Raw genomic sequence first — 27,756 nt, forward strand, 5'->3', positions numbered from 1 at the left:
ATCTCCAACATCTTTGGCATCTCTTGCTGCTGCTGCTACTAAGAAAGACGGAGTGCGCTAGGACTATGAACACAGATTGGAGCTCCTGTTCACCTTCACCCCGCTCTTTCCTTTCCTCAAAGGTTCTGAGCAAAGCAGCGTTCTCGTGCCCCTGCTGCTTTCAGAGGTGAACGGGTTAAGCTTTAGCTCAGCCTCCCTTTTCCTACTCAGTTCTTCCTGTGGCTGCTCCCCACTGCCAAAAAGGAAGCAATCCTATCGGTCACTGCTGAGCGCTAATGCTGCTGTCACTCCAGCCAGTCAAGTTCCCTAAAGTCCTTTGAGAAAATTTTGGGACTTTTCGCTAAATCATACAAAATTTACCTTTTTTCTCCTGGGAGCCAAAGATATTTTTAGAGAAGAATTAATCTTTCGTTTCTCCAGTCGAACATTTTCTAGCAATCAGAGCCATGCAAATAGAGCTCTCCACCTGCTTCTTTCTGTGCCTTTTGCCTTTCAGCTTTGGTGCCATCAGAAGATACTACCTGGGCGCGGTGGAACTGTCCTGGGACTATGTGCAAAGTGAACTGCTCAGTGAGCTGCACGTGGACACAAGGTAAAGGCCTGTTCTAGACGGGCTGGTCAGGATGGTAGGGCTGTGACTCTGGCTGTTTTGTCCTTTGCTTCTCTTTGTCACACGCTGCCACTCTGGAAGCTAGAGAGTGGAGTAGAGTGAGGGCGAAGAGGCAAGCAGCGTAAGAGACAGAACGAAACTTCCGTCAGCCTACCCCACAGCTTCCACAGGGAGAACAGCACTAAGACCCATCAATACGACACGCACTTTTGCTGTAAGGATAGTATTAGCCATGAGTTCAGAAACTTTTCATCTTTTCTGGCTTCTGGTGCATTTGGGGACAGTAGTATTAAATGATCTTTCCAACATTATCTATGGTCGTTGATTTATTCAGATTCTTCTACCTCTTCTCAGTCAATATTGGTTATATACATTTTCCTAGGAAGCAATCGGTTATCCCTAGATTTGGTAATGTATTGGTATCAAGTTACGTAGGAGTCTTGTGATATTGTTAAACTGTTCTGTGTCTGTAGTTATATCTCCATTCTTAGTTTGTGTATGTTCTCTTTTCCTCTCTTATAAATAATATTTCCAGGAAGTTTCTCGACTTCATTGCTTTTGTCAGGACCCATCTTTTGGTTCTATCAATTTCTGCTTTTAGTTTCATCAATTCATTTCTTCTTCCTAGCTTCCTGTGGTTCATTTAGTTGATCTAACTTTTTGCTTATTGAGTTGAATGCTGAAGTCATTTGTTTTAAATTTTGTTTTGTTTTCTTTAAATGTGTATTGTAAAGATTTAAACCCAATACATATATAATGGTAATGTAAATATTAAATATGGTCATGCCATACATACGTTACAATCTTTTCTGTTCTTTTTGCCTTGCTCCCCACTCTCCTTCTACTTGAGCCCCCTTCTTGATTATCCCCAGTCAGGTAACCCTAGTATGGCAATATAGATTCATGTACACGCACGTATGCACATATATGCAAATAAAGGTTTTCTTGGTCATTGTTTTACAAAAATGGGGTATTATACACTATTCTCACTCACTAACACCTAAGAGAATTCTGTCCAAGTCAGTTGGCATAACTTCAATCTTTTTAATGGCTACATAAAATTCCCTATTATTCCAGGTTTTTGGCCATTATATCCTATATCATTACATACTGATGCTTTTATTCCTATAGGACAGATTCTCAAGAGGGATATTGTTGGAATGAAGGGAATATTTCCTTTTTAGTTTTAATTTCCAAAAAGGCTAGAACTCTTCAAACATTTCTACCATCAACATATAGGAGTGCCCTTCTCCCTGCATTCACATCAGCAATAAGTTTTACCTTGTTTTGCGGTACGTGGGCCTCTCACCGCTGCAGCCTCTCCCGTCGAGGAGCACAGGCTCCGGACGCGCAGGCGCAGCGGCCATGGCTCATGGACCCAGCCGCTCCTCGGCATGTGGGATCCTCCCGGACCGGGACATGAACCCGCGTCCCCTAGCATCAGCAGGCAGACTCCCAACCACTGCGCCACCAGGGAAGCCCTACCTTGTTTTTCAATTTTTGCCAATCTAGTAGGTACAGAGTGATATTTCATCATTACAATAATCACATTCCTTTTATTTCTAATGAGGCTGAACATCTTTTTAAATGCTTGTTGACTACTGCATTTATATTTTGAGATTTGACTATTCACATGTTTTGCCCATTTTTCTTTGGGCTCTTTCATTTTTTTTTAGATTATGAGAACTATTTTATTCTTACAAGTATTAATAGCCTATCGCAAGGCACCGTTTATCAAACAATACATCTTTTGCCACTGATTTGAATAAAAACATTCATCATATAAAATTCTCATATATATTAGTACCTATTTCATTAAATTTCATTAAATTTATACATAAATTTTACTAATATAATAAATGTAAGTAATTTATTATGACATTTATCCCTATGCATTTTATAAATATGTTGCTATTGTTAATCAAATGTTTTCTCCTATGTTCTTGATGTTAAGTACCAGAATAGAGAAAAGCTATTGGTTTGTGTATATTCACCTCAAATCTAGCTACCTTACTGAACTCTCATATAAATTCTAATAATTTTACATGGCAGTCTCTATGTGTATTGAATCATATTCAAAATAAGGCAGATTCTAGCTCTTGTCCAATGTTTAATCAGTTATTTTTCCTATCTTATTGATTTTAACTTGAAACAGTCTTCATATTTTGCTTTTTAGAATAACATTTGCTGTTTGTTCTTGATAAGTGGTCTTTGTTACTCCTTGCCATAAAATTTTCATTAATAATGGCTTTTCAGCATTCTAGGATCATATGAATTTTGGCCTTTAATATGTTGAGGACAAATAGATTATGTCAATAGACTTCCTGACATTGAATATCCTTACATTCTTGGAGTAAAATCTAATGTTCATACAATTTGATTATTGTTGGGTTCTATGTGCTAATATTTTTTAGATACTGTGTGCCTTTATTATGTGGGATTGATCTATAGCTTTATTTTTTAATTTAAGTATAGTTGATTTATAATATTGTGTTAGTTTGAAGTGTAGAACATAGTGATTCAGTATTTTTACATATTATATTCCATCATAGGTTTTTAGAAGATAATGGTTATAGTTCCCTATGCTATACTGTATATCCTTGTTGCTTACCTGTTTTATATATAGTAGTTTGTATCTGTTAATCCCATACCCTTAATTTGTCTCTCCCCGCTTCCCTCTTCCCGTTGATAACCATAAGCTTGTTTTCTATATCTGTGAGTCTGTTTCTGTTTTGCATATACATTCATTTGTATTATTTTTTAGATTCCACATATGAGTGAAATATATAGTATTTGTCTTTCTCTGTCTGACTTATTTCACTAAGCATAATATTCTCTAGGTCCTAAGCATAATATTCTCTAGGTCCATCCATGTTGCTACAGATGGCAAGATTTCATTCTTTTTTATGGCTAAGTAGTATTCCATTGTGTGTGTGTATGTGTGTGTGTGTGTGTAAAACACATCTTCTTAAGTCCATTATCTGTTGATGGGCACTTGGGTTGTTTCCATGCCTTGGCTATTGTAAATAGTGCTGCTATGAACATTGGGGTCCATGTATCTTTTCAAATTACTGTTTTCATTTTTTTCTGGATATAAAACTTTATTTTTTACTATTATTATTAGATTTTGGTATTAAAGTTTTATTGGCTTTATCAAATGAATTGGTGAGTGTTCTATCCTTTTCTATTGCCTAAAATAGCTCAAATAACATTAGAGTTATCTATTGTTTTAAAGTTAGATAAGACTCACATATGAATCCATTTGGTCCAAGTGACATTTGCAATATCTTTAATCATCTCTTCAGGCTCTTCTATGTTAACTAGTCAAATCAAAATTCAACTTATTTTTGGAGTCAGCTTTAATAATTGTATACCTTTCTAGGAAATCATTTCCTTTATTTTTTCAATTTTGTTGCCACTGTGTTGCATATAGCACTGTCTCATGATTCCTTTACTCCACATCATCTGTAGCTATTTGCCCTCTCTCATTCTTAAATTCCTAAATTTTTGTTATTTATCTTTTCTACATGAACAAGTTTATCAGGGATTTCTCTTTGGTTGTTGTTGGGGGTGGTCTTTTCAAATAATGAGCTTTTGGCTTTTTTTGTTCTTCGTTATTTTTTTAAATTGATTTATTTATTTTATTTATTTTTGGCTGTGTTGGGTCTTTGTTGCTGTGCACGGGCTTCCTCTAGTTGCGGCAAGCAGGGACTACTCTTTGTAGCGTTGCCCGGGCTTCTCATTGCGGTGGCTTCTCTTGTTGCAGAGCATGGGCTCTGGAGCACAGGCTCAGTAGTTGTGGCACCCGGGCTCAGTAGTTGTGGCTCACGGGCTCTAGAGCGCAGGCTCAGTAGTTGTGGCGCATGGGCTTCGTTGCTCCACGGCATGTGGGATCTTCCCAGACCAGGGCTCAAACCTGTGTCCCCTGCATTGCCAGGCGGACTCTTAACCACTGCGCACCACCAGGGAAGTCCCCGGTTATTTTTTATATTTAATTTATTTTCAGATTTTATCTTTATCAATGATAGTTTCTTTTGGCTTGTCATGCTATATTTTTTCTAATATCTTAGGGAAAATAATATGTTCTTTTCTCTTTCTTTTGTCCTTTGTTTTTAACAGTGAAGGCATTTAAAGCTATATGTTTTTCTCTGAGAACAATTTTGCCATATCCCATAGGTTATGTTATGAAGAGTTGTCATTGTTTTCAGTAGTCTGTAATATCCTCTTTGATTTCATTTAGAAGCATGATTTTTAATCACATTTTTAATTTGGTTGTCAAGTTATTTTTTTGGTATTTGGATCAACTTTGAGCATCCTGTTAGTTTCCTACTGCTGTGTAACAAATTACCTCAAACTTAGCAGTTTGCAACACCATCCATTTATTATCTCACAGTTTCAGTGGGTCAGAAGTCCAGGTGGGCTCAACTAGGTACTCTGCTCAGGATCATACAAGGCCAAAATCAAGGTGTTGACAGGGCTTTGCTCCTTACTGAAGACTCTGTGGGGGAATCCACTTCCAGGCTGAATTGGAATTTAGTTCCTTCTCTCAGTTTCCATGCGGCACCCTCCATCTTCATGCTAGCAAGAGTGCATCAAGTCCGTTTCATGCTTCAGATCTGTCTAACAGAACATATTCATGAGCATAACACCAAATGACAAAGGTCACGAGGGACAACATTTTGCCTACCACAGGTGTAGTTTACATACAGTGAAACACACAGATTTTCAAGTGTACAGTTTCATAAGCTTTGGCAAACGCATGCAAGTTACATAACCACCACCCTAGTCAACCCTCCTGCAACTTTTCAGTGAGTCTCTCTACCCTTACCTGGCACCAGGCAACAAGCTCCTTTCTTACAGATTACAGATTCGCTTTTGATGTTACAAGACTTTTATATCAGTAGATTCATACAATATACACTCTTCAGCGTCTGGCTTTTTATCTTAAGCATCGTGATTTGGAAATTCACCTAGGTTGTTACATGAAGTTGTTCTGTGCTTTTTATTGCTGATTACTACTCGATTATGGGAATATATCACAATGTGTATATCTTTTCCCTGCCACATGGACCTTTGGATTGTTTCCAGGGGCTAATATAAATAAACCTGCTATGAACATACCTGTGCAAGTTTTTGTGTGGCCATCTGCTTTCCTTTATCTTACATAAATACCTAGGAGTGAAATTGCTGGATCATGCTGAAATGCATGTTTAACTTTATAAGAAACTACCAACAGATTTCTGGAATGGTCGTACCATTTTGTACTCTCACCAACAATGCATGAAAGTGCCAGTGGCAACACATACTGGACAATATTTGATGTTACCAGTATTTAATTTTAGTCATTTTAATGACTATGTGGTGGTATCTTACTGTATGTTTAATTTACATTCTCTGATAACTAAAGATGCTGAGCATCTTTGCATGTGTAATTGACCATTCCTGTATCTTATTTAATAAAGTGTTTATTCAAATCTTCGGCCCATTTTTAAATTGGGTTGTCTTATTATTGTTGAGTTTTGAGAATTCTTTGTATATTCTGGATAGAAGTAAATTTTCAGATGTACCTGTTTTCAATATTTTCTCCCAGCACAAAGGTTTTCATTTTAATGAACTCCAATTTATCTATTCTTTTTTCCACTGGTTGCTTGTGGTTTTGGTGTCATATCTAAAAAGCCATTTCCAAATCCAAAGTCACAAAGATTTACACCTGTTCTCTTCTAAGAGGTTTATAGTTTTAGCTCTTATATTTAGTTCTTTGATACACTGAGTTAACTTTTGTGTATGGTTTAAGGAAGAGATCCAAGCCTGTGGTTGTGCAGTGTTAATGATCCTGAAGTAGAGGCCCAGATGGTCAGTAGCCTGGTATCTAAATGAACCATTGACCATTTATCCATTAATGTTGGTCTTTTTGAAAATTAATATTGAAATATTTGTACTTAATACATCGTGCTTGTATTATAGTTTTCATCTAACATGCAGGCTGAGGTATAGTAAATAATAGACTGAGTGTAGAATTGAATGGAGAAAATGATTTATTATCTAGCTTTCCGTTGTTTTATAGGCAGTCACATGTATTTACCAGGAAAAAGTTGATAGAATTTTTATTTTGATGACACCATTTTATAGTCTAGATTATTTTGATACTGATTAACAGGATAAGCTGACTCTGGACACATCCTGACAACCTCTGCCAAGGTCTGAAACAAACATCTGGGAAAATTCAGTTTTGTATTATCTATTCCTGCAGCTGCTCAACTTCTTCTAAGCAAGGGTCAGGGAATATAATAGGTTTTCCGATTGGTTTTAGATAAAATGTGAAAGAACAGTTCAGGTCAAGGCCATTGTTGCCAAACATATTTGGCAAGATTTATATATCAAACCTCAAGGGAAATACACAAACAAAAAGCCCACATAAGTTAGGAAGGAGTAAAACCTGTGAACCCGGGAACATTTTGTCACTTACTGTGCAGATTACCCTGAATCTGAGACATAAATCACGTCCCACTTGACTAGGGCCTAGGCCTTCTGTTTCTGTCTCACAGCCTTGATCTTTTATCTAGCTTTTGGTTTTCACTCTTCCCTCAGAGAGAGAAAAATTTGTTTTCTGTGTGCTCGTGATCCTGTTCCTTCTCTGCTCTTCCAAACTCTTGATCTAGTAAACATTTTTATGTCTTATATTTTCATTTTAGTCATAAATATTAAAGTGAAAGTACTGTGCTAGTGTATGTCAAAATACCTATCTCTGGACATGGGTCTGAGTCTTGTTAGAAACCAATGGAAACTTTGGAGAAACTGAGTAGGGTAGACTCAGGAGAACCAAGGAGATGGAGTGGGAAAAGGGGAAGGGAGCAAACTAGGGATGAGTTGCTGACTGTGGAAGGGCATAGTCTCAAAGTGGCCAGGAGATGGGACAAATGAACCGAAGGGAGGAGTATACTCAATGATGTAGGCAGCAAATGATGTTAAATGACTAAAAGCCATGTAGGTCTATGCTTAGGCTAATGCCATGGAAATTTCTAGAGATGGATGAAATTAGAGCACATTTAAATATGAATTAATAATCACCATTTGGGTTCCCCAGAAGCAGACTGTGAGATGGATATCAATGTGCAGGAATTTTATTTAGAGTGTTCTTGGGATCAATACCTGGGAAAGCAGGGGAGGGCGGAGGGAGAAGCTGGGCCACAGTGCAGGCCAACCCTACAAGGAGCTCTGGAGCAGGAATGACCCTTCTGCGTTGTCTCACTTAGGCCAACGCGGCCAGGCCCCCTGTGTCTCTGTACTGATCAGTCATTAAGCACTGACTATCCTGGGAAGGGACGTGGCTATCCTGGGAAGGGGGCGTGACCTGTTCCAGAAAGGGGCTGTGGTCTGCTCTGGGAATGGGCTTGGCCTCCCTGAGAAGGGCCAGTGGGCTGCTTTGGAAAAGGGGTGTCCAGGCCCTGTGGGCGGGGCATGAGCCCTGCGGGCCGCTCCTCGAAGATACCGGAGCTGAGGGCTGTCCTCCAGCAGCACCCACCCCCCAGGTGGCCGGGTTCGAGTACTTTCCGGGCCGCCCCCTCCCCATCTCCATCACAGCCCCCACTCACTCACCCTCCATGTCCTCACCTGCACTGGGGGCAGCTTCTCCAGGCTCCAGGGGCCGTCGCATCGCGCCCTTCAGCTGGTGTGGCTGCCCTGGGGTGTGACCCACTCCGGCCTGCTTCGCGTGAGACAGCCCTCCCCCCTTGGTGGTCGTGCCCCAGGGGCTCCTCCTCTGGCATGCCCCTCCTTGGGTATGGTAGCCCCAGGTGCCCAGGCGGCGTCCCTGCTTCTCACTCAGTGAGACTCTTGTGTTTTGTGCTGTGAGGACCTTCTACACTGCCGAGCCCAGAGGTGCAGGTGGAGATGGGCGGCACAGACTCCCCGGGTGGGTCACGGGGGAAGAGAGGTTGTTTTGCTGCCGTTCTTTGCTTCCTAAACCCGTGTGTTCTCATTCGGGCCACAGAACCATCTTTGAATCAATGCATATCCAGCACCTCGGAGGTTGGCCCTCTATCCTTATGGAGCCCTGCCTCCAAGCTGGAGCTTTAGCTGTGCCTTTAAGAGGTCATTCCATTGCTCTCTCTGTCTGGCAGCTTCTGCATGGGGTGGCATCTGATAAAGCCAGTGGATGCCATGGTCATGGGCTCACTCCAGCACCTCCTTTGCTGTACAGTGGCCCCCTGGTCTGATACGATGTCATGTGGGATCCTACATCAGTGAATCAAGCCCTGTGTGAGCCCTCAGACAGTGGTGCTGGCTGAGGCCCTGCAGGCAGGAAAGCGAACATATCCCTGAAATACATGTCTCTTCTCTTCAGAATGAAGAGCCAGCCCTTCTAGGGTGGAAGGGATCCAGTGCAATTTGCCACCGAATCGCTGGCTGGTCTCCATGATGGACAGTGCCCAGTTAGGAACTCAGCAGGGGTTTGTGTTGCTGGCAGCTTGGATTTGGGGAGGCAACACAAGTTAAATCAGCCTTAGTCAGTGGGACCCCTTGCTTTTGGGTCCATGCATTAATTCTCTCCACGCCTCCACAGCCACTTGGCTCACATCTTGCCAGCACTGAGATGGCCCATGTAGAGGCTGGCTAATGGTAGTTGTCAGCCATTTTGTCTCTGTTATTGTTTTGCACTTCTTCCACAGTAGCTATTCTCTGATGGCATTAACATATGACATGAAGGTTTTTTTATTTTGTACCCACTCACTAATATGCCTTTGCCCCAGACATCCTTGTCCTTGACCTTCCAGTCCTTTCCTTTCTAGGCCCTTGAACAGCCAGCCAACCAAGCCATGTGCTGCTGTCCATTAGTCTGTGTATATTTGAACCTTGGGCCGTTTCTCTTTCTGCTCAAAGTGAACAACCAACATTAGCCAAAATTTGGCCCATCGGGAGATTATCCTTCACCATTGTCTGTTAAATCCACCCCTGAGTGGGGCTGTAATACAACAGCGGTCAGTTTTGGGCTTGTACCTGAATACCAAGCTGACCCAACTGTACATAATCTCAGGCTTTTTCCCCTGCTAGCGACTGGTCGTCAGGGACCCCCCACATGGCTATGGGTGTGACTTGAGGTAGAGGTGGCTGTGTAGCCCGAGTAGATGAGATGGGCCTCTGACAATCTGATCGTTCAGCCTGCTCTTGCACTGTGGTCCATGCAGATCCCCACGCCTGACTCTGTAAATCAGCTCCTTTTACTGGAAGGGCTTCCTTATCAGTACGGTGGCTTCTGGCCCTCAGCCAGTACATAGAGTCACTTGTCCTGGCCTTGGGCTGGCCGAGCTGCTCCTGGCATGTGCTTTCTCGGGTGTCCTGGAAACCCTGGGATGGAGTGAGCTGCAAGGCTCCCTGGGAGGGGAGGGCTGTCAGGGAGGAGAGAATTAAGTCAGTCTCATCTTTGCCTCCTCCTTGAGAGAGGTGTACGCAAAACAATGCACACTTTGAAGAGTGTTTTCAGTCCATCTGCTGCTCCATACCTCCAAGGCTGCCGAGGTCTTCCTCTGTGACTGTCGGTTGGCCAGTTTCTCTCGTGCTGGCGACAATCTTTATGTGAAGCAGGAGCTGCTAAACTGTTAGGTGCAGGCTCACCATTTTCAGGCTCTGCCAAACCCTCGTGTCGTCTGAAGGGGCATCTCCCTCGTTTCCTTGGCTGACCCTTCCTCCTTGATTTCGACACTGTCTAGGGCTCACAGAGCCTCCTTCTGCAGGTGGCTGTCTGGTGTGTCTGCCTGTGTCTACGCCTCTTCTTTCCACCGTCGCCTGCCGTTCGTGTTGAGTGGGGCTCCCGGAAACTCGCGTAGCAGCGTCTGCTCTGTCTGCCATTCGATGCACTTTTATTTTTCACCAGAGCCGTTCAAACCTACGTCTCTGGGCCACACCCCTCATCAGAGTTCCAGGGGCACAAACTCGGGGACCTACCAGATGGTTCCACCCTGCTGGGTACCAGCTTCGCCTTAGCATAGCCGCGGTTTTGGTGGGCGGAGGGCAACCGTGTGCCTCCCGAAAGAGCTCTGACAGCCTCACGCCTACCCTTTCGCTGGGAAGCACCGTTTTGGGGCCTTTTAAGTTTTCGATTGTTCTGAGCGGGGTTCTGCTAATCACGGGTGACAGCATTGCCACAAATTTATAGCTGTCGGTGAATAATCTGAAAGCAAATCGGATGAAAAAGAATGTTGCCAGCCAACATTGTGCAAGTAGTGACAACTTCTGTGTTTCCTTGGGTGATGTTATAGCTTTTTAAGCACACAAATTTCAAAAAAAAAAAAAAGGATTGTCTGCTTTTTTTCTTTTGTGTATGTATGTGTGCAGGAAGTTTATTGGGAGGAGTTTATGGGGGCTTAGCTTACTGAGGCTCACCAAGTGTCTGGATAGTTTCCTTGAGGAATGATGACATATCAGGGCCTTAGTGTTGGTCTCTGTTCCTGGCAAACTGGACATTTACAACAGCAGTAGCTAGATCAGCCTTGGTGAGTCCATGATGTTGAGCCCATGCATAGTCACCATCATGGCTCCTCCATTTATATGTCCATTTTGGCAGCATTGGGGTGCCAATGACTGAGGCTGGCTAACATCAACTGGCTAAGTCATTCAGTTTACTTGGTTGTTTGGTGCAGTTTCCTTGGCAGAAAGTGCAGCATTTATTGCAAGATGCCCAACCTGGGGCCAAGCAAGGAGAACGGGCAGCTCATGCTCAAAAGACCCGAACACCACGATGGCTTTCAGGGAAGGGCTTTTAAAGGCAAAGTGAGGGAGGGGGTGGCGGGATACCTGATCAGCTTATGGACATTCTTCTGACTGGTTGGTGGTGAGGTAGCCAGGTGGTATTTCGGGAGGGAGTCAACATCATCAGCCTTCTGGTTCCGGTGGTCTGGGGACTACACGCCGGTGGTCAGCATGCAGTTACCTTCTTCCACCCGGTGGGGGTCTTAGTATCTGCAAAACAACTCAGGGATATGACTCAGGATATGATCTATAGCCCTTGAGGAGCAACTTTCTCTCTCCTTTTCAGTGTTGGAAGTTTCTGTTGTCATATGCTCAAGCTCAGAGATTTTTTTCCTAACAATATCCAGTTTACTAAGGAGCCTATCAAAGGCACTCTTCATTTTCATTACAGTGTTTTTGATCTCTACCATTTCTTCTGGATTTTTCTTAGAATTTCCATCTTTCTGCTTATATTATCCATCTGTTCTTACATGTTGCCTACTTTTTACATTAAAATATTTAACGTATTAGTCATAGTTTTTTTTTAATTTCTGGTCTAATACTTCCAACATTCTTGTCATATCTGACTCTAGTTCTGCTGCTTGTTCAGTCTCTATGAACTGTGGGGTTCTTTTTTAATGCCTTTTAGTGTGCCTTGTAAGTTTTTGCTGAATGATGGACATGAGTGCTGGATAAAAGGAACTTTGGTAAATTAGGCCTTTAGTAATGTGGTGGTGAGGTGTGGGGAAGTGCTCTATAGCCCTATGATTAGGTCTCAGTCTTTTAGTGAGCCTGTGCCCCTGGACTGTGAACTTCACTACTGCTTCTCAGTCTCACCCCTTGACACAGGATGGCTAGAGTTGGGTATTCCCTTTCCTCTACGTGGAAGGAGAAGGAGGATGATGTTGGGTATCTTCCTTCTTCCAGGTAGATTAAGCTGTGATTAAAATCCCAGAATGATAAGCTCTGGTAAAATAATTTCTCATGAGGGCAGGCATAAGAACAGAATGCTCTGGCATATTTTTATTTTTTTATTTTTTATTTTTATAATTTTTTAAAATTTATTTATTTTATTTCCTACTACAACACTGGTTCCCACAGGCATTTCTGCTTGAAGGTTTCTGTTCTAGTAAGTTGTGATTCTCTGCATTCACCTGTCTGTCTCTCTAATTTTGGGGGCAGCAGTTTTCTCTGTGACTTCGTATACAGCTTCCAATCTGCCTTGTTAACAGTAGAGGAGAGTGGGATGGAAGCATTACTTCCAGCTGCTTTTTAAATTATGTTTTATTTTTTGGCCACACCACACGGCATGCAGGATCTTAGTTCCCCGACCAGGGATTGAACCTGAGCCCACTGCACTGGAAGCGTGGAGTCTTAACTACTGGACCACCAGGGAAGTCCCTCAGCTATTTTTTAAAGTGGGTTCAAAGAAGGGTCAACCAAAATGAATGACTTTTTCCTTTCTTCACACAGGTTTTCTCCTAGAGTGCCAAGATCTTTACCATTCAACACCTCAGTCATGTACAAAAAGACTGTGTTTGTAGAGTTCATGGATCAACATTTCAACATTGCCAAGCCCAGGCCACCATGGATGGGTAATGCAAACAATATTGACTCATTGTTATGAAAAGGGGTATCTTATTTCCTTGCAAGGATTCCCCAGTCTTGGGGCTGCAGTTTTCTTGGCCAGGCTTCCCTTATTACCACATCTTGGGGAAATACAATGGCTGAATGGTCTCAGTCTTCTTACTGGGCCCTCCTCCCCTGCTTGAGTGCCCTTTATCTTGGACCTGGGTTCATTTTATTTTCTCTCTGCTTCCAATCCCTAGCTGATCTTATCCAGTCTCATGGCTTGAAAATATCATACATGCCAATAAGTCCCAAGTTTATATCTCTAGTTCAGACTGCTTGCTTGATACCTCCACTTAGGTGTCAAATAAGCATGTAACAGGATGTTAAGATGAGACATTTCCTACCTTAGAATGATTGCTCAGAATTATAGGTGACAAGTACCCCCAAATTCTAAAGAGAGATATCAGGCCACCTATTCAGGACTTGGTCAGGTAGTGGTCCAAAATTGGTTCAGCAACCGTTAGCCCATCATATACCTCCAGCCTATATAAAAGAAGGTTAGGAACTTATGAAAGAGTTTAGATTTGAATATTTCTTTTTTTTTAATTTATTTAATTAATTAATTTTTTGGCTGCCTTGTGTCTTTGTTGCTGTGTGCCGGCTTTCTCCAGTTGCCTCGAGCAAGGGCTACTCTTCATTGCGGTGCGCGGGCTTCTCATTGTGGTGGCTTCTCTTGTTGCGGAGCACAGGCTCTAGGCGCGAGGGCTTCAGTAGTTGTGGCTTGCGGGTTCTAGAGCACAGACTCAGTAGTTGTGGTGCACGGGCTTAGTTGCTCCGTGGCATGTGGGATCTTCCCGGACCAGGGCTCGAACCAGTGGCCCCTGCACCGGCAGGTGGATTCTTAGCCACTGCGCCACCAGGGAAGTCCCCTTAAGGATTTCTTTTGAAAGCATTTTGGTGTTTGTATATTCCCATGGGGGGAGGGAGGCCTCTCCCTCATGTCAAGCGGCAGTGAGGGAGGCTTTAGGAGAATCATTTAGAAAACTTGACATAGTTTTGGAACTTGGAAGATACTGACTAGTGCCTGATTTTTATCTGGAAAAACTTTCAATGCCAGAGTGTTGGGGAGCTTCCCCTGATGGCATAATAAGGAGAGTGGGCTATATCAGAGGCTAACTGCACTGCAACCATTAGGTGTGAGACCAGGAAGGTCATAGGACAAGACTTGCCTCAAGAAGACCCTGCCTGAGAGGACTTCCTGCCAGGGCTAAGTGATCCCAACAGAAAAGATCTATGTGATTGTACTGTCAGAAGCAGAAACTGAGAGGAGAGATCAAGTGACAGCTGGAGAGGGCGTATCCCATGTCAGGGGGAGGTGGAGTAGGACGTCCCCATATTGAGAGGGAGAGAGTCTCTAAAGAACTCATATAAGTTCTCTAAGAAACAAAGATCCAGAATTTTGGCATGTGCCACATCCAGGAGGTACCAAAGCCAAGAAAGATCTTGTCAGCATGTCTCTTTTTGCACTCTTGTCCTTTGTCCACTAGCTCCAACTTCAGAAAGTCCAGAGGCAGTAAAATGAGAAAGCAGTGAAGCTGCCAACCAAACTTCCTTTTCCCATTACAGGTTTCTGAGCCTGTTTCAGAACTGAACTGGAGGAGGGAGGGACCCTTAAATTGCAGGTGACATCAAAAATTTGATATTAGACCAGACTGGATTTATTAGTACCTAAAAATGATACTCTTAATATGTGAAGGTTACTGGGAAAAAAGTGGGACTGTTCAAAATGCAACAAAGGGAAATTCCACATACAATTAAAAGCTATGAAAAATAAACCTATTTCATATTTTCATCCCATTGAATCCAGTCCATTCAATAAAACCATTTGTAGGCATCTTATACTTAGTATGTGTATAAGTCAGAAGTCTTGATTTTCCTCTAAATTTTCTGTGCCATGGCCTGACTACCACCCACTTGCACAAACCAAAATCACAGGAGTCATTCCTGGCTCCTGGCTCTCTCACTTTTTTCCCCCCTATCTTCAATATCCAACCCATGAGCAAGTCTTGTTGACTTGTTGACCTTGTTGAAATAAAATAGACTACCAGATATTTCTCCAGAAAAGATGGGTTTATTCAGGATCAGCAGAGAACTGCATTTTGAGGTCTGCAACCATGGCAAGCTACAAACAAGTCCCTGAATAGCAAGGGGAGAGGAACACAGTTTATAGAGGGGAAAAGGAAGTTGGAAGGGCTAGAGTAAACAAAGAGTCCATGGCTGCTTATTGGCTGAGTCCTTGCCAGGAAAGATGAGGAGTCTTCTTCCCGTTGGGTTCTGCTATTGTCACAGGGTGTGAGAGCGCCCCCTTCTGGTCTCCCAACTCTATTTAATTGATGCTTCTGTTAATTAATATTTTTTACACTCTTCCTCCAATACAAGTCCCAAGTCTGCTTCTTCTAAATTCCAAATTCATCCAAACTGCTGTAGCCTACAAAGTCTTACATGTTATGTTCCCTGCCTGCCTCGATAACCTTATTTTCTACTATTCCCTTGCTCATTCACTGTGCTTCAACCACATGTTAGTTTACCATATTTAAAGTGTCCTCTACTTCCTGCCTCATCATTTTCTAGCACACCATCATCATTTATAGCACTTATAACAACCTACAATTTTCTTCTTTCTTTATTTACATGCTTAATGTCTCTAGAATGTGATCTCCATGATCTATCTTGTTAACTACTGCATCTCTACTGCCTATGGCAGTTTCTAGAATATAGTAGGAACTCAATTATTAGTTGAATTAATAAATGCATTGAATGAATTGCCAGAAATCTGTCTTCAGAACAACTATGAGGGTGAGCTGGTTATAGCAGTTTATGTATTCATTCATTCAGCTACTACTTTTTATCAATAACCATAGGGGCATGCTTCTCTACTGTGACTTTGACCATCACTTTTGTGATAACAGGTTTTCTGGAGTGCCACCCTCCAAATGACCTTTGGGGGACATCTCATTCTTGCAGGTCTGCTGGGTCCTACCATCCAGGCTGAGGTTTATGACACAGTGGTCGTTACACTTAAGAATATGGCTTCTCATCCTGTTAGTCTTCATGCTATTGGCGTATCCTACTGGAAATCTTCTGAAGGTGAGTCAAATGCCCTCCTATTGTCCTGTCATCCTAGGAACAGAAGAGTATTGAGTATAAGGGCATACAGCTACTGAATGGTGGATTCGGGATTCAAACCTAGGCCCATTTCATGAAGTCAAGAACCTTGTCATTTTAGTCTAAACCCTAAAGTTTGTTGCTGTCCCCTGTTCTCCCTTGGGGAGCCAGGCTGCGGATGTTAAAAATCCCACTGTATCTGCCTTCCTATGCCCAGAAAACTTCCTAGGGAGGATCAAGGCCCATGGTATAGAAATGAAACAGAATTCTCCTTCTCCTTCCTTAGATTCAGAATTTCCACATATCTCCTCTGCCTCCCCTCCCCCCAATTTCTAAATATGTGATTAGGGCCAACTAGCAGAAGCACAAACTGACCTCATTACAGCAAGCAACCTGTTTGGCCACAGTCCCCACTTCGGCTAGCTTCTCTTTAACCTTCACAGTGCAGGAAGGGAATGAAGAGAGAGCCACAACAGACTGTGATATTGCCCAGATAGACTATGGCATATACAGATCAAGAAGATTCAAGTAAATCATTAAGAAATTATTAGAGCACATGCCCTGTATTGTATGGTCTAACTATGCTTATGCGTTGACTAATTTCTCATTCTGAAATTGGAAAGCATTAGTTTTCTAGGTTGCACTCGTTAGGTCAGGGCAGACCTGGACTGGGGGAAGGTGAAAGACAGGAGGGGGCAGGTGCTATAGAGGAAAAGTCATCCCAGGTTCTGACTGGTGCCTGGCAGGCTATTTCCATGAGGCTTATCTACTTGGAAGCTTCCAGAACTAATCTAGGGGCATTTTAGAGAGACCAGGGTTCCCACAATTCTGCAGCTGGGAGCTGACCATAGAGATGACTGTATTGCACCCTAAGCCTGGTGAGTTCTGGGAAAATAGACTATCATCTCTCACACATACATCTACAGTGGTTCTTCCCAGGAACAACACAGTGCATCAACGGCCTAATGCCCATGCGATTTACGATCCTAGCACGAGCCTGTGTATTTATATGTTATGATCCACAGGCTCCTGGCCTTCTTAGACTAGCCTGGGGGCCCCAGGATGTAAGTTAAATCTGTGACAATGTTGAGTATCACTTCATATGCTTGTTGACCTTTCTGATACCCTTTTGTAAAGTATCTGATCAACTGTTTAAGTGTTTTCCTGTTGAAAAAAAAGTTATCTTTTTCTTATGGATTTGTAGAGGCACTTTATATATTCTGAATACAAATCGTTTGACATATAAATATTTGCATATCTTCTTCCAGTCTGTAGCTTGAATTTTAATTTTACTCTCTTAATAGTTTTCTTTTTTGGTAAACAGAAGTTCTTAAAGTTAATTAAGCACAAAAGTTCAACAGTTAATGAAGCACAAAAAAGGTATCACATTTTTTTCCTTTTATGTTAGAGCTTTGTGTCTTATTTAAGACATTTGCCTATCCCAAAGTCATGAAGAATTTCTTCTATGCTTTCCTCTAGAAGTTTTATTATTTTCCCTTTCATACTTACATCTGTGACCCATCTTAAATTAATTTTTGTGTATGGTTTCCCTATAGCATCTTTAAACAGCTTTGTTGAGGTATAATTTACATACCACAAAATTCACTCATCTAAGGTAGTTTGATGACTTTTACTAAATTTAGACAGTTGTGCAGCCATCAACACAATCCATGTCAAGAAGTTCTGTCTTTGCAGTTCAAGCCGCATTCCCACTCTCAGTCCCAGACAACTTCTGATCTGCTCTATATCTCTATAGCTTTGCAGGCCTGTCATTTTTATCTCCCAAACCAACTCTGGTAAATTACATTTCAGTTCACCAAATAGTCATCCCCTCCCCCAGAGTGGCAGGAGTACATTTCCCTGCCATGTTGTTGTTGGACTTGGCCATATGATGTATGTCAAGATAGCTAGTTCACATGGAGTGTCTGTCAAAGGAAATTTCAAGTTTGGTCTTGAGCTGAAAATGGAAACCCAGTACTAGAGAAAGGCTTTTAATTTCTTCTCTGGACAAGTGGCGTTCTAAGACACCAACCTAGGCTGTAAGTAGGTCCACAAAATGAGGCGCTGAGTAGGAATGAGATGAGGTTGGCCATGAGCTGCAAAACTTTGAGGGAGCTGTGAAAGACAGTATGGGGGCATACGAGTTAAGAAGTACTAACCCGAAGCTGCCGAGAAGACATCAGGCAAAGGAAAAATAGCTGAAGGCACCAGAGGGTGAAGTGGAGTAGCCTCTGAAGCACAGCATTTGTCCTGTGGTAGAGTAGTCATGCCCACGGGTCACTGAGCTGTGGCCCTTCAGGACTGAGACCAACAAAAATCCTTGGCATGGGGAGTCAGAATGTGGGTCTCAACTCCTGCTGGACGCCCAGGAATTTGGGATGTCTCAGCAGGCTAGCTTCTGGGGGCCTAGGCCAGACCTGGGGCATGGCTGACCCAGCGGTAGCAGGGGGTTGAATAGAGGGCTAACCAGGACACTGGAAGCAGTGTTCTTCCTCATATAATAGAAGATAAAAATTACACAAAACACATTCTGCTTAGAATATTTGCAGTGGCTGATATATAAGCTCAGGTAAGACTCCGATGGAGACATTAGTAGATATGTAAACTTTAAGGGCTGTGCACAATGCTTTTTCCCAGGCACCGCCTACTTCACTTGGTCTTGACAAATCAACTTTGTCTTCACCGAAGGATAGACCTTGTTATTAGCAACCTGAGCAGAACCCAAAATCTCAGGTTCAAGCTTTCAACATTCTGAACATCACTTCCTAGTTTTCCAGCTGTCATTCTCTCACTGCCCACTCCTACAATTCTTCATTCTCATTGGGATCCACCATGTACTGACCCTACAATTTTTCACCGTCTGCCTTGCCAAGACAGGTATAGTTTTCACGCATTCTTGGCCTCTCATCAACCCCCCAACCCCAACCTTAGTATTAGGAAAAAGGACATTCTTTTCCTAATGAAATATTTCAAACAAAAAAAGGTACAGGAAATAATAGAGCAAACAAACATGTACCCATTACCTCACTTTGGCAAATCTTAACATTTTGCCATGTTTGCTTACTTTATTTTAAGAAATTAAACATTATAGATATAGTTGAAGCCCCTTCTTTACCCGTCCATGATCCCCTCCCTCCCTATCCAAATGTATTCACTATTCAGAATTTTATACCAGCCCACAATCACACAGACACCTGAACCACACTCTCCAACCTGAGGTACAACTCACGTTTTTCTAAATGTCCCCCAGGATCTGCCAAGCACAGGTATTGGTCTGCTGTTGCTTCTGGATGAAGCCAATTGTCCCTAGTGCTCAGTGGCGGGGCACCCCTTTACCAAAGAGGCTGACTTTATAGTGGGCCAGTGTAGGGGTCTCTAGTACAGCTCTGCTGGAGAGGTCCCTCTATTAGATGTATAGCTGTTGTGAGGTATGATGGGATATAGATGAGGAGCACCCTGAATGCCTTGGGAGGCTCTGGAGTCCCAGAGACCATTATGAATCTGAGAAGCTTAGGTGAGTTGCTAGAAAAATAGTTCAATAGAAGTATAAGCGTTATGGTCAGTGAGTTTCAATATTTTCCACTTCAGTCCACTGAAATGACGTAGAAGCAATGACACTTCACTAACAATGAACACATATAGTGCTCAGTGTAGAATAAAGGTATCAGGATAATCCAGGGGTCAATTTTAACATCACTAAGGATGGGACAGCCAGAAAATATCTGCCCCTGATATGGTCTGGCCTGCCAGAGAAGAACCAAGTTAAAAACAACATTTAAAAAAATCTCTGCGTCTCACCCTTCCCTGACCCTCACCAGTGCTTAGTAAAGAGTCTGGGACAACAGTACATACCCATGTATGTCTACTGAATTGAATTGACTTGAATTAGGTAAAAAGATGCAATAATGAAAGCAGTATTACTGTCATAATCTGGAGGTCTCAGAGGACCACTTAACCACCCATGTTTGCATTAGTGGTCAAGAACTCCTCTGCAATATATAAGGCTTCTCCCCATGTATAGCTGCTACTTGTTAGTATTCCAAATTAAGTTTCAGGAACACTGTTTCTTGTGTAGAGTCTACTGGTGACAATAAACCTGATGTTTCCTTGAGTGGGCAATGGGCATAGAAAGGACAATTTTATCCCTCCTTGATTTAGGTGCTGAATATGAGGATAAAACCAGCCAAAGGGAGAAGGAAGATGATAAAGTCATTCCTGGTAAAAGTCATACCTACGTCTGGCAGGTCCTGAAAGAAAATGGTCCAACGGCCTCTGACCCACCATGTCTCACCTACTCATATCTTTCTCATGTGGACCTGGTGAAAGACGTGAATTCAGGCCTCATTGGAGCCCTGCTGGTTTGTAGAGAAGGTAAGTATAAGAAAGAGTAGGATTGAGATGAAATAAGCGGGCAAGTACAAACTTCTGAAAGAGGTTTCTTTTCCCTAGCATCATGCCATGGAAAGGAGAATAATGTAGTCTCCGAGAAGAACAGATGCCCATCCTATGTAGCCAGAATGCACTCTAATGTTCAAGAAAAGCCAAGTTCTGGAATTAGGTCTCTCTTCTCCTCTTCTTCTACTTTCTACTTCAGATATCCTATGGGCTGTCTCAGTAGTGCCTTTTATAATTTTGTGTTAGGTGCCTTGAAACCTCCATGAAGGTAAATACATCCAAGCGTGTGATCAATGGCATATAGACTACTTCAGGAGGTTAGTCATCTGTAACCCAAAAACATAAAAATCTGAGAAAAGCAAGCATTTATACATGTTTATAAGTTCTTATTCTAAAAATCATAGTAATTTAAATTAAACCTTTTATAAAAATTTTTTTTCCTGGGAATTCCCCGGCGGTCCAGTGGTTAGGACTCTTTGCTCTCACTGCTGAGGGCCCGGGTTCAATCCCTGGTCAGGGAACTAAGATCCCACAAGCTGCACGGTGCAGCCAAAAAAAAAAAAAGTAAAAAAAAAATTATTGAAGTATAATTGACCTACAACACTATTATAGTTCTAAGTGCACAACATAGTGCCAAATGAATGAACAAATGAAAAGATGCTCAACATCGCTAATCATCAGGGAAATATAAATCAAAACCTCGAGCTATCACCTCACACATATCAGAATGGCTATTATCAAAAAGGCCACAAATAACAAGTGTTGGCAAGGATGTGGAGAAAAGGGAACCCTTGTGCACTGTTGGTGGGAATGTAAATTGGCACAGTCATTATGGAAAACAGTATGGAGGGTTCTCAAAAATTAAAAATAGAGCTACCATACGATCCAGCAATTCCACTTCTGGGTATTTTTCAGAAGAAAATGAAAGCTCTAATTCGAAAAGATGTATGTACCCCAATGTTCATTGCAGCATTATTTACAACAGCCAAGATATGGAAGCAACCTAAGTGTCCACCAGCAGATGAATGGATAAAGAAGATGTGGGGAATATTACTCAGCCATGAAAAAGAATGAAATCTTGCCATTTGTGACAACATGGATGGACCAGAGGGCATTATCCTAAGTGAAATAAGTCAGAGGGAGAAAGAAGATACTGTATGATTTCACTTATAGATGGAATCTAAAAAACAAAATAAATGAGGGACTTCCCTGGTGGTCCAGTGGTTAAGAATCCATGCTCCCAATGCAGGGGGCACAGGTTCAGTCCCGGGCTGGGGAATTAAGATCCCACATGCTGCACAGCACGGCCAAAAAATAATAATAATAATAACAAAACAGAAACAAATTCATAGATAAAGAGAACAAACAGGTGGTTACCAGAGGGGAGAGAGGTGGAGGGATGAGTGAAATAGATGAGGGAGACTAAGAGGTACAAACCTCAAGTTACAAAATAAATGAGTCACAGGGATGAAATGTACAGCATGGGGAATATAGTCAATAACACTGTAATAACTTTGTATGGTGACAGATGACAACTAGACTTATTGTGGTGATCTCTTGTAATGTATAGAAATACAGAATCACTATGTTGTGGACTTGGATTATATGTATAATGACGTGTCCATTATATTAGTATCATACAGTATTATATATGTCAGTGTCATATATCATATAGTATGAAATATATGTCATATATAGTATCATATCACTGCCCTAAAAATCCTCTGGCAACCACTGTTCTTTAAATTGTCTCCATAGTTTTGCCTTTTCCAGAATGTCAAATAGTATGTAGCCTTTTCATATTGACTTCTTCCACTTAGTAACATGCATTTAAGGTTCCTCCATGTTTTTCATGGCTTGATAGCTTCTTTCTTCTTATCTTATTTTTTTCTTTTTTTCTTTTTCTTTTTCTTTTTTTTTTTTTGTGTGGTATGCGGGCCTCTCACTGTTGTGGCCTCTCCCGTTGTGGAGCACAGGCTCCGGACGCGCAGGCTCAGCAGCCATGGCTCACGGGCCTAGCCGCTCCGCGGCATGTGGGATCTTCCCGGACTGGGGCACGAACCTGTGTCCCCTGCATCGGCAGGCAGACTCTCAACCACTGCGCCACCAGGGAAGCCCATCTTTTTAGTGCTGAATAATATTCTTTTGTCTGAATGGACCAGTTTATTTATCCATTCACCTACTGAAAGACATCAATTTCACTACTTGATAATTTAAAAAATATAATAAAAAGAATTAATATCTTTTCAGACAGCTTTACCTGTATTTTAAATTTGTATGGGTGAGTTAGTTTCTTTGTCCAATTTAACTTTTACTTTCCAAGCATTAAGTGTACAAGAGACGACTTCTCTGGTGGCACAGTGGTTAAGGATCCGCCTGCCAATGCAGGGGACATGGGTTCGAGCCCTGGTCAGGGAAGATCCCACATGCCATGGAGCAACTAAGCCCATGTGCCACAACTACTGAGCCTGCGCTCTAGAGCCCACGAGCCACAACTACTGAGCCTGTGTGCCACAGCTACTGAAGCCCACATGCCTAGAGCCCATGCTCCGCAACAAGAGAAGCCACCTCAATGAGAAGCCCGTACACTGCGACGAAGAGTAGCCCCCGCTCACTGCAACTAGAGAAAGCCAGTGCACATCAATGAAGACCCAATGCAGGCAAAAATAAATAAATTAATTAATTTTAAAAGAAAGAGTACGAGAGAGGAAAGAACATTATAAACAAAAATCTTCCTACTCAAAATAAACCTGCAAAGAAAACTTCCCAATCAAGTGAAAAAGTATGCTAAGAAAGGCAGCTAACAAATTCAACAGTTAAAGCATGAAGCAAGCTCATTTGTAACATTGATAACTTTAAATATGGATATACATGGTGTTCATTTAAAGTGTGAGTATAGGTGTTTAATATAGACAGTAGTAAAATATATATATGTATAGACAGTAGTTATTTTGCTCATAACTTTTAATTTACAATTGCAGAAGAAAAAGTTAAAAGTGTAATAGAAATTTTCTATATTAATTACCTATATGCACATTTCCATGAACAGTGTGTATGATTTTTGTAATTTTTCTTTTTCTGTTTTATGTTTGTTCTGAATATATACATATATATGAAATACGGTTATATGGACTTGTAGTTTGTATGTCTTTTTAATTTCGTTTTTAGTAATTAATTTTTAGTGTATTTTATAAAAGTAATGGTCTGCAACAAATCTGAAATTTTTTAAAAAGTCCTTTACCCCGAATAATTTTAGAATTACTGGCATAGGAGATGTGACACCAAGGAAATAATGTTATGGTAAAGTTAATAAGAGACCAAGAGACAAAGCAGTTGATGAAGTAATGTATCCTCCTCGTCTCATTTTCCTATGAGAGGATTTTCAATAGAAGATAAGTGCTCTCACTTCTTTTTCAGGGAGTCTGACCAAAGAAAGGACAGAGACCTTGCACGAATTTGTACTACTTTTTGCTGTATTTGATGAAGGTTAGTGAGCTGCAGTCTGAATTTTGGTCTCCTGAAAAAAATGAAATATATTAATTTAATGTGGTACTTAAGCATGAGGGCTGTTAATGTCCAGAGGAAGTGATTACAGAAAGATCATAAAGTACATTATCATTCAGGAATGATGCAGACAGGGATGAAAATGAATTCCAAGGAAAAAATGCAATCTGAGTTCCACTGGCAGCTATGAAGTAAGAAGACAGAGTAGCTGCGTAACCTTGTCCCTCTTATTAAATCCATCAACAAAGACTTTTTGCTTTACTTTCTCTTTTTTTTCCGGTTTGAAGCAAAGGAAAGTTTTATTCTTTGTGCAAAGAATGGAGAAGTGCGAGCTTAGACTCTAGAGCAAACGCCCTTCCGACAGGCCGTGGGCGGGGCTGCTTTAGGGACGGGGGGGGGGGGGGGGGGAAGGGGCGGACCTCTCCCGGCAGGCGCAGCTACAGACGGCAGTGCGTGCACAGCATCTCTGCACACGGCCTGCTGCCGCTGTCTGGCCTTGAGTGTCGTGGGCAGCTTCTGCTCCCAGCGGTGGAGCTGACGTGTCGGGGCAGCCGTTTTGCACCAGGAGCTCTGGTCTGAAGGGCTAGCGGCAAGGCCTCTGCCCCCGACAACGTTTCATGTATGTAATTTTGTTTTGTTTGCTTGTTTGTTAGTTTTGGTTATACTTGGGAGACAGTTATTCACTTTCCCACATCGCCAATCATGGATACGAGTGGCTAAGGTTTCTATCTCCTCAGGAAAACACAGCCCAACTGAGTGACTATCACATCCTTTGGAGAATTTCAATCTTTGGTCACAGCACTTAAGAGCTCCTGGTTTTGGTCCCACAAGCCCTTTTTTTTTTTTTTCCGGTACGCGGGCCTCTCACTGTTGTGGCCTCTCCCGTTGCGGAGCACAGGCTCCGACGCGCAGGCCCAGCGGCCATGGCTCACAGGCCCAGCCGCTCCGCGGCATGTGGGATCCTCCCGGACCGGGGCACGAACCCGTGTCCCCTGCATCGGCAGGCGGACTCTCAACCACTGCGCCACCACGGAAGCCCCCACAAGCCCTTTTTGAAGTGACTTATTGCTTTACTTTCTAAATGCCCCCTGTTATCTTTTAAAGAAATTTTTACTAAAAATCATATATATTTAAGGTGTACAACATGACGATTTTAGATAAATAGATATAGATAGAGAAATGATTACTACAGTCAAACTAACATATCTCCTCGCAGAGTTATTTCTTGTGTGTGGTGAGAGCACCTGAAATCTACTCCCTTAGCATATTTCCAGTGTTCAATGTAGTAAGATTAACTATAGTCTTCACACTGCACATTAGATCCCCAGAACCTGTTCATCTTAAAACTGAAAGCTTGTACCATTTGACCAACATTTCCCCATTTCCCCAGACCCTGGCAACCCCCCTTGTGTTCTATGTTTCTATGAGTATACTTTTGCTTATCTTCACCTCTTACTTTTAAGTAACTTTGGCAAGTTACTTAACCCTTCTGTGTCTCAGTTTTATCCAGCTGAAAAGTGTAATAATAAGTACTTTTTCATAGGACGGTTGTAAGGATTAAGTGGGTGATTTCTTCCTCGTCACCATCATGATCACCTTCTGAAGTGAGACCCCCCCCATCATCTCTCTCCTGACTAGTCTCCTTGTCTTTTTGTGCCCCCTGACACTTCATTATTACTATAGCAGCCAAAGGGAGCTTACTGAAATGCGAATCTGATCTTGTCACCCCAGCCCTTAAAATCCTTCAATTTTACATCAAGGCAAAATGTAAACTTCTTAACACAATGATACACGACCTAGTCTTTGATGACCTGTCTAGCTTCATTGTGCTCCTCTTCCTGCCTCACCGTTCATCACCGTTCAAGTTGCAGCCACACTGAACACATTTTGTGTAACACCCAAAACATGCCATGCTTTTTCTTGCATCCGGACCTTTGCTTATGCTGTTTCTTCTGCCTGGAAAGCCTATCTCCAGCTTCACACCAAGTTTCTCCTCCTTCTGGTCTAGGTTAGATGCCTCTTTATATATTTCCACAGCACCTTGAGCTTCCTCCTTATGACACTAAATCATCATTGCTAGCTTTATTTAATATTTATCTTCTTTGACCTCGTATTCCTTTCTCTTCAGGCAAAGGGAGGTTCCTTCTCCTCTCTGCTCCCATAGTATCCTGTTCTTATCTCTCTTACATCACTCTTCACTCTGTATTATAATTGTCTGCTTCTCTGTCTATTGGAGCTAAATTGTAAGCGCCTAGAAGGTAGAGGCTGTGTCTTCTTTGTCATCAGTGCCTAGTGCTCAGTAGTGTTCAGTAAATATGTTTAACTGAATGAACAAATGAGTGGATCAAGGGATAAATGAACTTATGAGAGTTCCCCAAAGGCTGGGTGCCTCAGAAAGTTTCAGTCCTTTGCACAAAAGGGCAAGACCTCAAGGAGCTGCTAATAATAATATTTATAGTGCCTTTCACTCTTGTTAATTTCAGGGACAAAGTTGGAAAGCTTTCGGGTTCTTGGGCTTTCATTATTACAAACTGGCTGAAGCAGTTAGGACAGGGACAGGTACTGGCAGCCTTTTCCTAGGATGCTTTTCATGTGCTTCCTTTTACATAAGTCAGCTAATGAATAGAATGAAATCACCACGGTGCAAATTAACCAATATTCTCCCTTCTACTAGTTATCATCTGTCATTATTCCTTTCCAAGTAGTGTCATGGATAAATATAGGGAGAGATCATTACTTTGAGCAAGAAATATCTGCCATTTGGTAACTGTCTTCTCCCTTTTTCTTATGACTTTGAGGGCAAATCATCTGTGCCTACTGTGCTGACGTGAGACAGACACTTAGCTGGCCCTCTATCCGCATCCTCTCTCAACAGGGAAAAGTTGGCACTCAGGAAAAAATGAGTCCTTGACACAGGCTGTGGATCCTGCATCTGCAATGCACACAATCAATGGCTATATAAACAGGTCTCTGCCAGGTATGTACAGCCTGCTCAAGAATCCTCAAGATCTTCTGCATTCACCACAGAGCTCTCTTTTCCAGTTCTCCTCAGTTACCTAAAAATTAAGGTTTCTTTTGCTTAAATGTAAATGGGCATCTAAGGATGAACAGCTATTTAAGGAAAGCCTGAAACACGAAGAGAATATGCAAAGATAAAGAAAAGTAGTATGCCTTGCCTTATCATCCCTTCCATCCGGATGTTCCTGAGGTACATCCTTTTATAATGAATATAATAAACAGGTTTCTAGTAAGTAAAAAAAGTAATAATAGGATTATATGAAAAAGAAACAATCAAAACAAGAATATGCTCACAAAATTAGCAATATGATTGTCAAAATACAAACTTAATAGAAAGTGGTATAAAACAAATCTCCCAGATAGCAAAACAAAAAGAGATGGAGAAAGCAAATCTCCCAGACAGCAAAAGAAAAAGAGACTTTTAAAATCAAAGAAATGATAGAATAAAGTGTTAAAAAAAGAAAAGAGTTGAGTCTTTATATAAAAATTTCCCAGCAGGATAAATAAAAAAATATCCCCACACAAAATTAGGTTTGTGGAATTTCAAAGAACAAAGAGAAGATATATAAGCTTCCCCTGGGAGAAACAGGTCACATACAAAGGCATGAGAATTAGACTGGCAATATAATGAACCAATACCTTAAAAGTTCTAAAGGAAAAGTTATTTTCAACCTAGAGTTCATAGCCAAACTATAACTTAACTTTGGGGGAAGAATAAAGACATTTTCAGAAATGGTAGCCCTTAGAAGCCACTGAATATGTGCTAC

At 41.8% G+C, this 27,756-nt stretch overlaps 1 protein-coding gene across 1 annotated transcript in view; it reads left to right on the forward strand.

The window, feature by feature from the left end:
- The first annotated feature begins 180 nt into the window (after window positions 1-180).
- Window positions 181-27,756, forward strand: part of F8 (coagulation factor VIII) — a 113,185-nt gene continuing 85,609 nt past the window's right edge. The window contains exons 1-6 of the mRNA XM_081259279.1: window positions 181-592; window positions 12,809-12,930; window positions 15,932-16,054; window positions 20,231-20,443; window positions 23,885-23,953; window positions 26,847-26,948. Of these exons, the coding sequence (XP_081115405.1) occupies window positions 447-592; window positions 12,809-12,930; window positions 15,932-16,054; window positions 20,231-20,443; window positions 23,885-23,953; window positions 26,847-26,948 (775 nt within the window). The 5' untranslated portion in view covers window positions 181-446. The remainder of the gene's footprint in view (window positions 593-12,808; window positions 12,931-15,931; window positions 16,055-20,230; window positions 20,444-23,884; window positions 23,954-26,846; window positions 26,949-27,756) is intronic.

This window comes from Mesoplodon bidens (genome assembly GCF_964165515.1).
Source record: "Mesoplodon bidens genome assembly, contig: HAP1_SCAFFOLD_159, whole genome shotgun sequence".
Classification (NCBI taxonomy): Eukaryota; Metazoa; Chordata; class Mammalia; order Artiodactyla; family Ziphiidae; genus Mesoplodon; species Mesoplodon bidens.